This window comes from Prionailurus viverrinus, chromosome D3 (genome assembly GCF_022837055.1).
Source record: "Prionailurus viverrinus isolate Anna chromosome D3, UM_Priviv_1.0, whole genome shotgun sequence".
In the NCBI taxonomy this organism is placed as follows: Eukaryota; Metazoa; Chordata; class Mammalia; order Carnivora; family Felidae; genus Prionailurus; species Prionailurus viverrinus.
In genome coordinates this window covers 41948806-41966688 of record NC_062572.1, presented here as the reverse complement: position 1 = coordinate 41966688, position 17883 = coordinate 41948806, and the positions used below count along the sequence as shown (strand labels likewise).

The 17883-nt window shown below is 39.7% G+C and overlaps 2 protein-coding genes across 11 annotated transcripts in view; one reads left to right on the top strand and one right to left on the bottom strand.

Moving 5' to 3' along the window:
* MYOM1 (myomesin 1) overlaps positions 1-17883 on the bottom strand; it is a 207696-nt gene that overhangs the window by 161862 nt on the left and 27951 nt on the right. For 5 of the 10 annotated variants that reach the window (XM_047827900.1, XM_047827898.1, XM_047827896.1 and 2 more), the window contains exon 1: positions 2327-3148. The exons of 1 other annotated variant lie outside the window; for it this stretch is intronic. The gene's annotated coding sequence lies outside the window, so the exon portion shown is untranslated. Of the gene's footprint in view, positions 1-2326; positions 3149-17883 lie in introns of those variants that run through there. 4 more of the 10 variants (XM_047827901.1, XM_047827902.1, XM_047827899.1 and 1 more) reach the window with 2 other exon arrangements.
* Positions 3524-13036, top strand: LOC125149159 (myosin regulatory light polypeptide 9). The gene is made up of 4 exons (XM_047827909.1): positions 3524-3680; positions 8925-9123; positions 9561-9722; positions 12546-13036. Exons 2-4 carry the CDS (start codon positions 8940-8942, stop codon positions 12716-12718), a joined length of 519 nt encoding a protein of 172 aa, XP_047683865.1. The 5' UTR covers positions 3524-3680; positions 8925-8939; the 3' UTR covers positions 12719-13036.

The window sequence follows — 17883 nt, the reverse complement described above, 5'->3', positions numbered from 1 at the left end:
GCTCAGGTCATGATCTCACAGTTTGTGGGTTTGAGCCCTGCATTGGGCTCTGTGCTAATAGCTCAGAGCCTGGAGCCTGCTTCAGATTCTGTGTCTCCCTCTCTCTCTGGCCCTCCCATGCTCAGGCTCTATCTCTCAATAATAAATAAAAGTAAAAAAAAAAAAAAAAGTTAAAAAAAAAGATGTGGCATGCATATATATATATATATGCGCATACACACACACATACACCCACATACATACAATGGAATACTATTCAGTGATGAAAAACAATGAAATCCTGCCATTTGCAACAAAGTGGATAGAACTAGAGGGTATTATACTCAGCAAAATAAGTCAATCAGAGAAAGACAAATATATGATTTCACTCATGTGGAATCTGAAGAAACTCAACAGATGAACATAAGGGAAGGGAGGGAAAAATACAATAAAACAGAGGGGGAGGCAAATCATAAGAGACTCTTAAATACAGAGAACAAACTGAGGGTTGCTGGAGAGAGGCGAGGTGGGAAGGTGGGTTAAATGAGTAATAGGCATTAAGGAGTGCACTTTTCTGGATGAGCACTGGGTGTCACATGTAAGAGATGAATCACTGGGTTCTGCATTGTAAGTTAACTAACTGGAAAATAAATTAATAAAAAAAAAGTAAAGCTGTACAATAAAGAAGTCAGAATGGGAAAAAAGTTAAATGGCCCAATTTTGAAATAGAAATCTTAGAAAACATTGTATGTACTCAAGTATTATTTAGTGATATAAATTTCATACAGCAAGTTTTAATCAAAAGTTTGAAAGCCACTGTTCTATACTTAATAAGACCTTTCACATAAACTATCTCAGTTAATCAGGAAACTCTATCAAGTAGGCAGGAAGATGTTACCCCCATTTTACAAATCAGAAAATTGAGGCTGAGGTCAGCTGAGTGATTTGCCCTCAGCGTTACTCAGTAGGCTGAAGAGTGGATATGATGCAGAACCCAAGTCTCTAAAGTTAAGGTAAAAAGGAGATTGTTACCTGAGGGCAAAAATCTCTTATGGAGTCAGAAGAATAGAGACATTATAGAGTCAGAGGTCTTTGGCAGTGGGTCCAATCATTAAAACAAGTATCAATATATTAGATGCATGTAAAAATGTGAAAAACATTTTATCAAGGTTTTTATTTTTCCACAGTGGCTTGCTAACCTTTGTGTACCCAGAGTTACTTGTGGAATGAATAAAGGAATGAATGAACACTGACCACACAATTCCTATTCCTCTTCAATCACCCAGTTTCTCTGATCACCTTTAGACAATTAAGCATGCTCCTCCATTTGCCTGGAACCTCTCCTCTCTTTTCCCACTGACCTGTTTTTTTTTAACTTTTAATTTTTATTTTTAGTTCCTTTTTTTTTTTTTAAATAAGCTCTATGCCCAATGTGGGGGCTTGACCTCACCACCCCAGATGGAGAGTCGCATGCTCTACAGACTTAGCCAGCCAGGTGCCCTTCCCCATTGACTTTTACAATCAGCTCTTCAAAAGTCCTCTAGGGGCCACCTTCCACAAATCCCCACACAGGTTTATTTCTTCCCATGTTCCTTCTATGGGCCTTATGCAATTGTACTGTAACGATCTGTTTTACAAACTGTTCCCTGACACTCCTTGTGCCTTTACAATCCTTTCTACTCCCTCTCTGCCAATCCCAGAGATAGCAGCTTTATTCTATTTCAAACAGCATAAACCACAACACCCACCACAACACTTGGAAATACAGGGGCTGTGTAATACCTGTTGACTGATTGAGAGGAAAGAAACAAGGCAAACAAGGCAATTATCTGACACTTAGAAAAGCAAAAGAATGCTGCTGCTTCCTTCCGAGCTGAGAAGACTAAACTATTTCATTGTGGGTTAAAGTTTTCTTTCTGAAGACAAGGACAGTAGTTGGAAGCCTCCAGGTCTCCGTGGTGGCAGGTCACCACTCAGTGGAGGTGCGAGTGCACTGCAGGGTGCTCACACTGCTGCCCAAGTCAGACTCCAAAACCAAACTGCGGTACCCCTACCTCTAAGCCATCTGGACTTGGCCTGTCGCTGCCTAGGTCTTAGGCCCTAAGCTGTCTAGCTCTGTATCCCCAAGTGTTAAGAGTTCCTTAGGACCCTAGTTATACAGATGGCTTCACAGGACTTGCTCTAAAACGATTCTGAATCATCAGGTTGGAGATAAGGCACCCAGTATTTTGAATTTTTACCAGCACCTCCGTGATTCTTAACATCAAGGCCATTTAGGAAACTAATCATCTTTGTGTCACTCCCACTATAGAATTAGGGCAGTTATTTATTTTTCAGTGATTTTTACCTCAGTGTTAACCTTGGAATATGCTATTGGTTAGTAGATAAAATGCTCCTGAGGTCCTCGAAGTTGCAGTGTGTTAATATTCAGAATACATAATAATGCAACTTTTAGCTTCCTTTTAGCAGGGTGATTCAAGTGAGAGGCCAAAACCACAGCCACCCCCAACGTCAGAACTGTTCTGGCCACGTGAGCCAAACTAGGCACTGAACCTCAGGGCTGGGATGACGATCCTGAGTAATATCGGTCCAACTCACTCCTTTTGTAGTTGAGCTCAGAGAGCTGAGGTGACCGTGAGCACCACAGTCTTCTCTTCCTCACCAGACTCTGGATGGAAAAGGACAGAGGACAGAACTGGGGCGGGCTTTCCTGTAACAAGATGCATTGTTAGAAGCTGTCCAAGAAAAGGAGAGCTGAGAAAACATAGGCCGCACTTTTTAATCCCTATTTTCACCAAGCCGCAAGTCCGCTTCACAGTGAGAGATTGGGGCAAGATTTAGTTAGCTCTTGCTGGTCGCCTGTCTTCCCTCCTAGTCAGGTCCCGACTTCCCTTGTTAACCGGGGCTCTGGTGGGAAAAACAGCAAACGGTTTTGAAGAGGGAGGAAGTCTTCATCATCCGTGACCTCATGACATCCGCCCGGGCCAAAAAAAAAGCAGTGGCCGCTTGGCTGAGGGCCCTAGGGACTTAGGAAAGTTTGCTCCAATGTATAAGGGGTGGGACCCTTCGAAACAGCACAGTACACAGAGATAGAACCTCCTACCCGTAGACCTCACAGAGACCCACGCCCTGAGTGAGTCCCACGCGCAGGCGCCCGACCGTCCGGCGGCCGAGGTCTAGCCCTCTGGGAAGCGCGGGCGCGGGTCACGTGGGCCGCGCAGCCCTCTGCGCTATTTCCCTACAAGGACTTGGGCTTGCCAGGCCCCGCCCCTGGACGTGCCCAGGAATGTGCAGGGAGGCAAACCCACAGGACAGGCTCACCCATTTACCAACAGGAAAGGGGGGGGAAAGCCTACATTGTAAGAGGAGGTACAAAAATATGGAAACTCAGTAGAACAATTACACGAACGAACCATTACACATTCTTCTATGTTCTAAGTCGCCCGCTTTATGCTCCTTCCTGTGCACTCGTTCAAAATTGCGCCCTCCTAGGACACTGGCAACTCCCCCCACCCGTCGTCTTTCTATTAAGTCAGGCCCACTCTGTCGGCCGACAATGGTGACTAGGCTTCCTTCCGGTTTGCTAAGCGGAGGCCGGAAGTGTTGGTTTTAGGGGGCTCTGGGAGTAGAAGAGTGCTGATAGCGGCAGCGAGGGCAGCGAAGGGGTTACCGAAGTGCTGGGATTCTTGCGGCTGTGCAGGGTGAGTGGTGCCCGCGATAAGGTGCGCGAGGCCCATCGCGGGGGCCCATCTCGACGGGGCGGCTGGGACGGCAGTAGCGGGCCACTGGAGCAGGGAGTGCACCTGGGCAGGTGTACTGGCGGGTTCCTTGTTTCGAGCCCAAGGGCTAGCTCTAGGATCGAAGGCCACGCCCGGAAGTAGCCGAGGCGCGGACTTTGTCCCTTTGCCCAAAGTCGGAGCTAGAGGAGTGTGGTTTAGCTCGCTGGCGCCGCGATCTTGGGCGACAGCCGGGCCTGCGAAACCCGAACCCCGCGGCGCTGACTCCTGGACTATGTTTAGTTTCTAACGTAAACTTGCCGGATTCAAGAGAGTTTGCGCAAAAACCGAAGCCCAGTGTCCGCCGTGCTGCAGCTGTTGTTGCAGCTGTGTGGCTACGTTTAGTAGGAATAACCAACTCAAATTAGCAGCTTCCTCAGCTCAGCATCCACTTCCGTAATTAGAACTTTTTTTTAAAGTGATAATTTACAAAGAGGGGTTGAGGGTGTAGTCTGCCGTTTGAGAAAACTCCTAAATACAATACCATATTCCTTTTGGGTGGAGACCTCGGGTTATTGTCAGTTTGCCAGAGTGTTTCCTTTTAAAGTAGTTGAGCTGGTATATGAAAGTAAATATCAGTTCTTAAAGCAGAACTTTGGAACAAATATGCGTTCAGTTGAGATTTTAACTTAAGTGGAAAATGTTTTCTATCTGAAGGTGAAGAAAGTGAATGTTTTTTAAAACTATTTGTTTCATGTTCTGGAAGGCTTTTGATAAAACTTAACAAGAAAAGCTTTCCGTTTTCAAGAGTGAGCATTTACTGGCATGTGAACCTTGACAACTAATTGCCTTTGTCAAGTGCTAAGAACTTTTTGGGTGTGGCTATAAGAGATCTAATCCTACCTTTAACCGGAAGTTTGCATAGGAGTTGAAAGCTCGCTTCATTTGGAACAGAAGCACTAACCTGAAAATATATTTAAAAAAAAAAATGGGGATGGCACCAAAAAAAATCGCATAAACTTCGCTTCAGGGGGAAGTACGTTGATAAATGAGGTAGGAAATTTGGTCTGGATTTGGAAAAAAGATACTACATGCTACCACATTAGGAAGTGTTTTCAAAGATGGGAGTTTTTCTTTAAAGAATGTATCATACTTCCTAGGATACTATCAGTTGTAGTATCAGTTCTGTAGAAGAAACATCTCTAGATTATTTTATATCTATTACCACTTTATAAATGCTAGACTCTAGAATTCTAACTAGAGTAACAAAGTATAATATTAGTATGGATTAATATTATTTTATAAATGAAACCATAGTATATCTTGAGATGCTGAAAAATCTTCTGGTTGCCCTTGGTGTGTGGAAGAAGACTTTGAGGACCTTTACTTCTACCACTTAATCTAGTCTAATATTTTCCTTACATGATTTGTATCCCTTCTTTTGTCATAACCCTGAATTGAGTTTCTTCCTATTTGATCATGCTAAAACACCCCCAAATTCATTGCTAGCAACACTTACGTCCCCTGATTTAAAACAAGGTTATACTCCTTTAGATCTGTAAACTGAATATTTTTGACCACCATTGACTATGTTTCATTCACTTTCTTGTGCATCTGAAATCCTTTCATTTTTCATAGAGGCCTGCTCTGCAAGTTTCCCTGCTTTAAAGTTTAATACAACAAATATGCCTTCACATGAAAGAGCTTTCATTAAATGCTTCAGAAATAAACTCCAGACTCTAACTTTGAATGAGTGAGAATCCTATAACTTGAAAATCTCAGATGCTTACATCTTCTCATCCTAAATAAAGAATATTTACATTGATGCATGAAATGTTTTCAGTGTTTTTTACCCTAGCTTCCTAAATTTCTATGAGTTGTGCATTTGTTTGTTACATAAAGAGAGCTACAGTCTCGCTTGTTTGGGGAAAGTCAAAATGGATAACAAACTAGAATCATAGCAAGGAGGACAGTGACAATACCATAAGTGATCTGCTCTTTGTGATCATAGCACTGTTCCTGATATGGCTCCCTCTTCATCAGTGTTTATTCCACCCATACTTTTAGTTTGGTAGGAAAAACTTAACCACGCTTTCCTTATTGTAAAGATTTTATTTTCTTTTTCTAAGTAATCTCCACAGCGAACGTGGGGCTTGAACTCACAACCCCAAGATCAAGAGTTGCACAGTCCATCGACTGAGCCAACCAGGTGCCCCTACATTTTCTGTATTTTAGAACAACTTACTGTGAGGCTGAACTCCCTATTGCTGAAAGGCTACCAGTTTCTGGTGGGAGATAAACTCATAGACAAGAGCACAACCTCCTTGAAAAAGGCCCAGGTAGTAACTTGTCTTAACATTATACTACCAGCTTTTGATAGAAGTAACTATCTTAATTTTTTAGAATTAAAACTAACATCTGAATCTCTTAATTCTAAGGGTGTCTCTTAGCTTCTAAATGGTACAAGATTTTTCAGGGTCTTCCCCCACCATCTCGATCTTTTAGAAACAAAGATCTTCCTCAACTCACAGTATTTAATAATCATGTATCACCTTTGAGTTATTTTTCATTATTGCCACACATTGTTTTAACTTGAGAGTTCTTCAGGAATGAAAACTATGCGTCATTTCATAAATTTAACCAATCAGTTCATTTCCTTTTTTTTTTTTTTAAATGTATATTTATTTTTGAGAGCAAGAGCGCGAGCTGGGTAGGGGCAGTGAGAGGGGGGAACAGAGGATCCAAAGTGCGCCCTGCACTGACAACAGCCACCCCAATGTGGGTCTCAAACTCACAAATTGTGAGATCATGACCTGAGCCAAAATTGGACGCTCAACTGACTGAGCCATCCGTGCACCCCTCATTTCATTTCTTTGTAGTTGCTTCCCCAACTATATTTTAACCTTTTTAAGATAGGACAAATGCCTTACGTTTAATTCGTAAGTAGTTTTCAACACTAGTGACATTTGATGCACTTTGGTATAATTCATCAATCATATTAAAGATTGATGATTAAGTATTGATTGAGCTAAAGTTCTGTGAAAGACCACTGTCAGTGCTGACCAAAGGGAGAAAAAAAAAACCTTTATAACTTTTACAAACCGTTTTTACAATGAATACAAATTTAAAGAATGCATGATTAAAAGAAACAATAATGGGAAATGCTTTAAAATTCATATATATATATATATATATATAATAAAGGTACCTAGAGGACTCCCATCAAATTTAGTATTCTGAGTTTTTATAGATTAAAAAATGTGTCAACCATTTGACCTAGAATTCTCATCAGTTTCTTTGTTCTTAAAATAACTGACATTCCTGCCTCATGAAGGGAAGACAATGTTGTCAAACAAAACCGATGATTTTTAAAGACATGCTTTGATTTGCAAAGACACAGCAAAGAGAGGTGGACTGGTAAATATGTGTCACTCGTTACGTCTGGATCACTAACCCCAAGTTCTTGAGTACAGTTAAAAGATGGTGGAATAATATACACTGTAACTTTCTAGTTTTTAAAAGTACATTTAGAATAGAGGGAAAAATTAAATAATGGTATTTGCTGCCCCAAAAGGTGTTTTTACAGAATCAAAATAGGCATTCATGGTGCTGATAAATTTTGAAAGGCAGCCACACAAATTGTGATTAAAGGAAACTTGGAAATTAGGGAGGAGTGTGTATCGTAACTTCTGGGTCGCGTAGGGTATATCTTACCAACAGCACATTCCAGTGTATCACTGGGTGCTATATTGGATGGACTGGAATTTGTGACTCTCCTTTGTGGAATTTCCTACTAAAATCTGAGAACAGATTTAGCTTTTTAAAAAAATCTGAGGCAGAGCTTTTCTGATTATTTCTATAATTGAATTTAGTCTGGGTGATGTGGTATAATCGGGAAGAATGTAGGAAACAACTTTTTAAGCTCATAGGAAGCATTGTGTTCTAAGGTCACTTTGTGGGGAGATCTAGGTAGTGCTTCATTCTTTGCAGGCCACAGATTTATTTTTAGAGCAAGGGCATAGTGTTTTGCTACATCATAGCTAAATGTTGTTTTCAGAACGTAAGCTTTAAAATTGTTATCCTGGTCAGAGAGTGAAATCAGTAGTGCCTATTTTAGTCCTGCTTGGAAGAATATAACTCAATACAGTGACCTAGTCTCCCTGGTTAGAGGTTTTGCCGACTACCATCGCCACCTCAGCTCTGAAGGATGGTACGGTAACATTTTGTTATCTGAGGACCGTGGGCTTTTTAACATCAAACAAATTTTTATAGTCTTTTAAAGATTGAGTGCTGAAAAGAAAATTGCCTTTCCATTTCAGTTGTTATTAGGCATTCTTTTTATTTTTAACTTGAATTTTACAGGGATAAATTTAGATTATTAGAGAGTAAAGGTAGTTTCCTTAGCTCTTAACATGTTTTCTAAAACTTAAAACAAATAAATAGCTTTAAAAACTGTTGCGCTATGGCTTTTGTCTAGAGAATTTAGTCACACCTTATGGGACTTAGCTTGGCTTTGTGCAAGAAATTGGTTTTAACAGAGTGGACGTATCTGTAAAACTTATAGGTGAATTCATAGTTTTTTTAGACTTTCCAGTTAGCTTTTCAACAAATCTCTTTCATGAGCTACTTTGATTCCAGAAGTGAGGGTGCAAGAAAATTGTTAGTTGCGAGTGGAAGAATGCTATTTGACAATGGAGATTAAGAGATGAAGACCTATTCCATCAATTAGTCTTCCTTCCTACTTTCTGTCTACCTTAGAATGGGACGGCTAGTTTAGGCTAGGGCTGTGCGAAAGACTTGTTGAAGATGAATTAGTATTCCCCAGTACTGCCACAGCACTGAAGTATAAAACCAGTACTGTTTCCCCAAGTGTAAAACCAGTACTTACCTGGCTATGCTGCAGCACAGGGGACATGCAATCTTGTTGATATGCTCTGAGCTTTGAATTATGTGAGTTACAGTTTGGAATTTGAAGTTGGTGATGGACTGTTCATTAGATGTTATGACTACTAAGGGTGAGTGAACTCAAAGTTGAGTCTGGTTTTTCTCTTTGTAATTTGGTTCTGTGAGTTAAGAGTATTGATTAGTTGAGACAGATGTTTGCTAAGTGATACTGCCCTGCTGAGTAGTTTTTAGGCACATCTCTAAGTAGCTCAGACACGTCAGGAAGTTTGATGCAACTTAGTTTTTATTAATCTTTGTGTTTTGTATATTTCCCTTCCTAATTAGGATTTAACCACCACCATGTCGAGCAAAAGGGCAAAGACCAAGACCACCAAGAAGCGCCCGCAGCGCGCAACATCCAATGTGTTTGCCATGTTTGACCAGTCACAGATTCAGGAATTCAAAGAGGCCTTCAACATGATTGATCAGAACAGAGATGGTTTCATTGACAAGGAAGATTTGCATGATATGCTTGCCTCCCTGGGTAATGATCAACTTTAATATTATAAAGAGAATTTCTGTAATGCCTGTGAAGCCAGTCTAATGATGCTGTAGTTTACTAAGATTCAGAGTCTGGAACAGTGTTTCCCAAAGTGTGGCCCTTGGACCACCTGCAAGTTTCTGGACAGGCCTCAGGATTGGGCTGGGGGCCAGCTGTGTTTGTGTGTGTGTGTGTTGCAAACACTGATAACTGATTATGAGAGCAATGTTATTCCTCCTGTCATCCCAATAGAATAGCATACTATCTCTAGACTCTTAATACAGGCCTTATTCACCGAGAATTTTTCCCAAATAGTTTTGCTATTATGAATACACAGCAAACTACATAAATGATAATCTTTCTTGTCAAAAAGGTTACTGTGATGATTACTTGATGCATTTTGTGATGTAAATAAAATTATGACCCTCTTTTTTATTCAGGGAAAAATCCAACTGATGAGTATCTGGATGCCATGATGAATGAGGCTCCAGGGCCCATAAATTTCACCATGTTTCTCACGATGTTCGGTGAGAAGTTAAATGGCACAGATCCAGAAGATGTCATCAGAAATGCTTTTGCTTGCTTTGATGAAGAAGCAACTGGTAAGTCTGAGGTAACCTTTAATTACTAAGTGATTTAATTTTTAGTTGTGGTAACTAAAACATATAATAACTTGAAATATGATGACATAATACCCTCAGGTTTATTCCATACCTGTTTTTGGACAGGCTTTTCCTATGGCATGTTAATCACTCGTTTTACTGCCTTTGCCCTTAAATATTTAATTTACAATTTAATAGGTGTATTTGGAACTTCTCTAGGAAACTTACATTGGTCTTTTACTAGGATAACTCCATAATGGTTAGGCTGTCAGTAATTGTGTTGAATGAATAACTTTTACCAGGGCAATCTTGGATAAAGTTTAAATTGCTGTAGACCTTGATACCAGTACTGTCCCATATTTGTTTATCAGGTACCTCTCAGCTTTGAGATTGTTTAATCTTTTGCTCTAGAATCAGACTCCCTGGTTTTATATACCTATTCTGTGCGATAGCTATGTGATTTCGGGCAAGTTACTTAACTTTTTCTAAGCCTCCGTTTTCTTACCTATAAAATGGACACTAATATTACCTACCTCATAGTGTTGTTGTGATTATTAAATGAGGAAATGAGATAATTTATACAAAGTGCTTAGTATACTGCTGGCATAGACTTAACTTTCAAAAAACCTCAAAATTAACAATATAAATGCTTGATCCTCCGGCGCAATTGCATATAAAGGAAACATAAGGGCATAACTCACATGGCAAGTTTTTGAGAAGGAAGGCACACCCTTTATTTACGTATTACTTGGACTGTTTTAAATAGTCCAAGCATAGTCTGCTGTTGGAAGCATAGTTTCCGCACAACATGGCCCCATTAGGCCTCCTCAGGTATACCATCTTCCTGTATCATCTTCCTAACCTCCTTCCAAGCTCTTCTATGCCTTGTTGTCCTAACTTACCTCTACCATTGCTCCCTCTGTATCTTCCTTACCATATCACCTGCTCCCTCTTAAAACTGAAATTCTTGTGTTTTTTTTTTATGTTTATTTTTGAAGGAAAGAGAGACAGAATATGAGTAGGGAAGGGGCAGAGAGAGAGACACACAAAACCCAAAGCAGGCTCCAGGCTCTGAGCTGTCAGCACAAAGCCCGAACTCACCAGCCGTGTGAGATCATCATGACCTGAGCCGTAGTCAAACGCCTAACCTACTAAGCCACCCAGGTGCCCTTTAAAACTGGAATTCTTAACAGTTATACCTGGAAGGGAAAGACAGAGGAAACTTAACTTTTTTTCTCCTAAAGTCACTTTTGTATTGCTTGAGCTTTTTACTGTGAGCAGTTGCTACTTTTTTTAACGGAAGGGAATACAGCCATAAAAGAGTTAAAAATCCTATCCAAGGGCACCTGGGTTGCTCAGTCAGTTAGGCATCTGACTTCAGCTCAGGTCATGATCTCGCCATTCCTCAGTTCAAGCCCCGGGCTCTGTGCTGACAGCTTAGAGCCTGGAGCCAGCTTCAGATTCTGTCTCTCTCTAATTCTCTGCGCCTCCCCTGCTCATGCTCTGTCTCAGAATATCTTATCCATTCTTCAAACTTATCTCAATGGTCACATTCTTTATAGAGCCTTAGCTGTGTTTTTATATAATATTTTTTCCTGGTTCCAGGAAAACTTAAAGCCTATCCTTTCATTCCACATCTAAAGTATATTCTTGTCTCTCTCCTGGCCTTCTGTTTTAGTTGTGTACTTATTCCCAGTCGTCACAAAATCTCTCCCCACACCCAGAGCCATGGCTCTGTCTTCAACAGCATTATATTCCCATCTTTGTAACCCCTTCTAACACCTACCACAGCTCCTTGCACATCGTTGATGATAGGTTTATATGATAGTTGAATGACTTGGCTGGGGATGAGGATTTATTTCTACAAGCTGAGAGACTAACATTTAAAGAGCTTTTTTAAATGTAGAATTTAATTAGCAAAAACCCCATAAGTCTAGAGTTGCTCTTGTGAACTGACCTTATAATTTAAACTCATATGAAATGTATCATCATTGTTTTAGCTTAATTTCACAAAAAAGAAAATTCAGATTTTTCTTTTTACTTTATGAATTTCAGAATCTCTTGGTCATTTATCAATTTTGCTTTAGTATTAGTGGCTCTCAATCATGATGTGAATTATTTGGGGAACCTTTTAAAAATATCAATGCCATGGGGTGCCCTGACTGGCTTAGTTGGGAAAGCATGTCATTCTTTATCTCAGGGTTGTGAATTTGGGCCCATGTTGGGTATAGAGATTACTTAAAAATAAAATCTTAAAAAAACAAAAAAACTGGACCTCAGGACTTCAGTATTCTTGCCACTGAAGCACTTTATTGATATTTATGATATGGTATTAATTTTAGTGTTATTTGCTTACAGAATAAGTGTGGCCAGGGGTGCCTCGCTGGCTCCTTTGGTAGAGCATGTGACTCTCAATCTCTTGAGGTCATGTATTCAAGCCCCACATTGGCTATAGAGCTTACTTAAACCAAAAACAAAAACCAAACTAAGTGTGACCATTCACGCTACTTGAAGGAACCATGAGGCTTAGATTCCTTAATCATACTTTACTGCTTTTGTTTAGGTGTAGGTTTAGGCCCTATTATGAAGACTTGGGCAGGGAAGATGATAGAGCAGAACAGGATGATAGACCTAGGCAGCTGGGCATTGTCTAGACAACCGTCTGCTGAGGCTGGCTTAAGCATGTGGAGATCCCATATTTCATATATTTGCAAGTTTATAGTTCTTAACATAAAGAACTATATGCTTGGTCAAGTGTAAATGTTCCTTGTAATCAATCCCCAGAGGAGTACGTATTTTGATCCCCAGTTCTTTATTCTTTAGGCACCATCCAGGAAGACTACCTGAGAGAGCTGCTGACAACAATGGGAGACCGGTTTACGGATGAAGAGGTGGATGAGCTGTACAGAGAAGCGCCTATCGACAAAAAGGGGAATTTCAATTACATCGAGTTCACGCGCATCCTTAAACATGGAGCAAAAGACAAAGATGATTGAAAGAACTTCAGATTCCAGCCAAACGTTCCTTGTTGCCACTTTGGGTATTTCTGAGACGTTCTCTTAGAGTCTGTTGCATGCCCTTAGCTTTGCAGCTTTTGCCTTTCTTGTATTTATTCTCAGCCATTTTGGGCACATGCATCTCTGTATTCAGACTGGAAATGGGACTTTTTATGATTTTCAGATAGAAAATAGGGCAATTTAACTTACCAGCCCCTCCCCCTCAATAACTGCAGTCTACACAGATTCAGTATATTTTTTCAGAGAAAGTTATTCACTCAATTTTTTCTGAACCGTTATTAAACTTTATGATAAAAACTTGCTTGTTTAAAACTTCTTATTTACCAAAATCGGCTTTTGTTACTTGCTTCTTCCAAAGAAAAGTAGATGAGGCAAAGCCTACAAAAAGATATGGTTGTTAGACCTCTCCCTTACTCCAACCAGTTTCTCTAACAATCCTATCTCTAATATTTATTCCTCCCCCTCCCAAAGAAATCCAGTTTAAACTGCCTTAATTGGGTTTCTTGCACTATGTCTTTCAGTTTTAAAAATAATTTTCTATAGACTTGCAGAGACATGCTAGCTTTGGTAGCTTTAAATCTTTAAGTTTTACATAAATGTCAACGTCCCTCTTTATCTGTTCTAAGCTTTTGTGTATTGCATCACGTGATTTAAAATTAGACCAGGCCACTGAGCCTAATTTTAATTTGTCCTAATTTTTAAAACTATTTTAGCTCCAAAGGTTTTATGGAATACTTCTTACCAAAAAGATTTTTTTGTATTGAATTTCAAAATGTTGGAAATACAATCCAGTATTTTTTATTGTATGTAGTTTCTCTTTAATACAACAGTCCCTATTGAAATACCATGTTTGTTTATGGAGAGATTCACCATGAGTCCATGTATGAATTTTGGACATTCCTGACCTCCCCACAGTCAAAACAGCTGAAGCTACATGCCTGGGAAAGTGAGATCATTATTTCAATCCTAAAAATAACTTCTGCTATCTGCAAAATGCAGGACTGTTTTCAGAGTTAATCAGAAAGTGGTAGAGTTTCACTTGCTTCGGCCTTCAAAAATCTAACTTTAAAATACTCATGAGTTTTAAAAAGACTTTGAAATGTTGGGGGGAAAAGTTGGTTAAAGAGTTGACAGCCTACAAAGATGAGTAATTGACAATTACTCTAATAACTTTATGTTTTATGCTACTATTAATAAGACATTACCTCACTCAATAAACAATTACTGAATGCCTTCAAGGCAGCAGACCTTTGCATTCAACAGGATAGGTGAGTGAGATCCTTTAATCTGGTGCAGCCAGCTTTACAGAGAAGTAAAAAGTCGAGGAACAAGACTGCTTCTGTCCTCTTTGAGGTTAGAATCTCAGCACCTACTTTTTGCCCTTTATGTGTTTCTGAATTTCATTCAGTGAGTTAAGCAAAATACTTTTTCTAGGCTCATAGCCTTAATGCTAAAATACGGTTTGTTGAATTGAATTTCCATTTCAACCAAAAAAAAGGTCACCCTGCTTTTTTTTTTTTTTTTTCAACGTTTTTATTTATTTTTGGGACAGAGAGAGACAGAGCATGAACGGGGGAGGGGCAGAGAGAGAGGGAGACACAGAATCGGAAACAGGCTCCAGGCTCCGAGCCATCAGCCCAGAGCCTGACGCGGGGCTCGAACTCATGGACCGCGAGATCGTGACCTGGCTGAAGTCGGACGCTTAACCGACTGCGCCACCCAGGCGCCCCCACTTCTGCTTTTAATAAACGTCCAAATAACATTGTTTCCACTACGGAAACAAAGTGATCTCATCTACTAAAATAAGCTCTTAATAGTATCTGCATTTTCATTTCAAATAACTTCTCAAAGAATCAGCTTCCAGGGGCGCCTGGGTGGCTCAGTCGGTTGAGCGTCCGACTTCGGCTCAGGTCACGATCTCGCGGTCTGTGAGTTCGAGCCCCGCGTCAGGCTCTGGGCTGATGGCTCAGAGCCTGGAGCCTGCTTCCGATTCTGTGTCTCCCTCTCTCTCTCTGCCCCTCCCCCGTTCATGCTCTGTCTCTCTGTCTCAAAAATAAATTAACGTTAAAAAAATTTTTTTAAAAAGAAAAAAAAAAAGAATCAGCTTCCATTAGGAACAGTGAATGGTCTCCCTTGAATGAAATAAGTCTTCTAATAAAGTAATAGCTTCTCCACATAGTAACTAGGGTTTCTTTAAGCAAAGATAATTGCCAATAAAAAGCTAAAACATCTCCAAAAGTGGATTTGACTGAAAAACCAGTCTCCATGATGAAGTCCTACATTCCAAAAGTTCTCATGAAACCAACCTACTGCATCCTTATCTACCTGCTTATGATTATATTACCATTTGGACTTCAGGGCCCAAATTTAATATTTATCAAGGAGCCTATGACTCGAGCAGGAATTGATGAGTGCTACTGTGATAAAAAAGGAGGAAAGCAAAGCTAGTAAAGTCAAATTCTGAAAGGAAAGGCAACCATTTCCTACAAAGTATGAAGAGAGAGGGGACAAGTGGTATAACACCTAGACATGAATATGCAGAAAAGTTAAGGATCAGATAGAAGATGATAAAAGGGCTTGGAGAAGAAGAGCCACAAAAACAGTATTGTGGAAACCAAGTGAATAGTTTCAAGAGTGAGGAGGTTAGTCAATAGTGTTAAGACACAGAAAAGTTAAGTATAGGAAAGTTTAAAGGAGGCCACTAGATCAAGTCATTGGTCACCTTTGCTAGATTTGTTAGGGTTCCGAATGCAGAATCCATAGTGCAGCATGAAACAGTAGACTGCCTAGGTTTCGGGGTCAGGCTAATCTACATTTTAATCCCATTTTTGCTACATTGTTTCATAACCTTAGGTCAATTAGATTCCCTCAACCTCTATTCATTTGTAAAATGGAAGTAATGCTACTGGTCCATAATATGAACATAATCTATTAATATATAATGCAGCACTTTTTGTGACTAAGAGTAGTATGGGGTTTAGAGTCACACTTTGTAGACTTGGGCAGGTCACTTGTGTCAGTTTCATCACCTATAAAACGAATGGTACCCTTAGAGCCTGTTGTGAAAATTAGAAACACTAAAGCTAAATGGTCTGGCACACAGTAGGTATTCAAAAGTTACTCTTGTTCTGTTTACCAGTGGGGGTCTGAAGCTTGGCAATGAAGAGAAGCTTGAAGGGAAGTTCAGGATCAAAGGGCTCATCTTTAGAGATTTAAGCCTGTTTGTAGACAGAGGAAAAAGACAAACTGGAAGAAACAATCAGTGAAACAAAATGAATTATGTCCAAGAGATAGGCAGGGCTAGAACCTAGATCACACATTGTAAGATTATCCTTAGAGAAATAAAAATGGATACTTCTACCTCTGTAAAGAGGAAAGGATAGGCGATAGGAGTTAATGGCAGTTGGAGATTAAGTAAAAGGCTGAGGTTAGGAGAAAGGTCCATAGTTGTTTGATAGTAAATTAGTTCAAACTAGAATTTTATTATATTAAAAGGTGGTAATAAGGATTTACTAAGAATATACATTAAGTCTATCAGTTTCCTGGGACCAACTAGATGCTCAAGTAGTTTTTTAGATTTCCTGAGTAGATCCAATAATTAGACTTGTTTGTGTCTTTCTAGGTCCTCCTTTAGTGTACAATTTCTCGATTTCCCTGAAACCTGGTTTTTTATTCTTGAAAGTATTGCTGGAACTAATCCCACATGGAAGAAATGCCCAGTTTCCCTAATGCTGCTTCTCTCATTTCTACCTGCTCTTGAACTTCCAAGTCCCTGTATGTTTTTTTTTTAATGTTTGTTTATTTTTGAGAGAGACAGAGTGAGAATGGCGGAGGGGCAGAGAGAGGGAGACACCAAATCTGTAGCAGGTTCCAGGCTCTGAGCTGTCAGTACAGAGCCTGACGCAGGGCTAAAACCCACAAACTGAGAGATCATGACTTGAGCCGAAGTTGACACTTAACTGACTGAGCCACCCAGCCACCCCCCCTTCTTTTTTTTAAATTTTTTTAAGTCCCTGTATCCTTTACACTAGATGTCTATCTCCCTACTCACAAGTAGTGCCATGTCTTATTATCCACATACATTTTATAGTTGTAATGAACATACACCTTGTTTTTAGTTTAACATAGCTTAAATTATTTTTCATGTTTTGGCATAGCCACCTTTATTTGTAACCATTCTTTTTAATGACCACAGTTATCTTTGAAAAGGATTTGCCTTAATTAGCCATAACCCAAGAGCTAGATATTTAGATAATTGGCTTTTCGTTAATAAATATTGTTTTTCTTTTGAATCTAAAGAACAATATACCCTAGAATTATTTTATGAACAGAGCTTTTCAGTACAACTTTCTGTGATGATAGAAATGGTCTCTGCTTTCCAATAAGGACATTAGCCACATATGGCTATTGAGCACTTGAAACATGTCTAATATAACTGAGGAAGTGAGTTTTTAATTTAAATTTAAATAGCCACGTGTGGTTGGTGACTATTGTATTGGAAAGCAGTTCTATAAACAAATATGGAGATCAAAGTCAAAGTGCAGTCAGAGTCCCTCAGCTATGATCTTAACTAAGCTGGCAAAGATGAGGGCTTATGGGATGGTAGTAGACCATATTTGAAGGGCTCTATGACAAAGACCTAAAGAAGCCAAACTCTTGATTTGGAGTGTTAAAAAATTATACTATTGGACCAAAGAGCAGATTGCAGCCAAGAGAAAGGGTCATTATTTTAGAATCAGGTGTGACATTTCAGAAATTGCTTTTCAAATTCTGAGAAAATGCATTCCCTAATTATCTCGACCTTGAGCAATGTTACTCAGATCAAGACCACAGCATCAGCATCCCCCAGCATCTAGTAAATTTGTATTTACTAGAAATGCAAATTATCGCCTCGCCTTTGACCTATTGAATCTGAGTATCTGGGGTTGGGGCTCAAGAATCTTTTACTAAGCCCTCCAGGTTTTGCTTACACACGCTGCTGTTTAAGAACTGCTATAGAGTGCTGAACACATGGTTCCTAATATCTAGGAATTTCTGATCAAAGATTTCTAGAATATAAAAGACTATTATTCCTCTCCCCAGCATCTGGCACACTTTCAGGCAGTAACAAGTGCTCAATAAAGGTTTGCTATTGGCTTATCCTC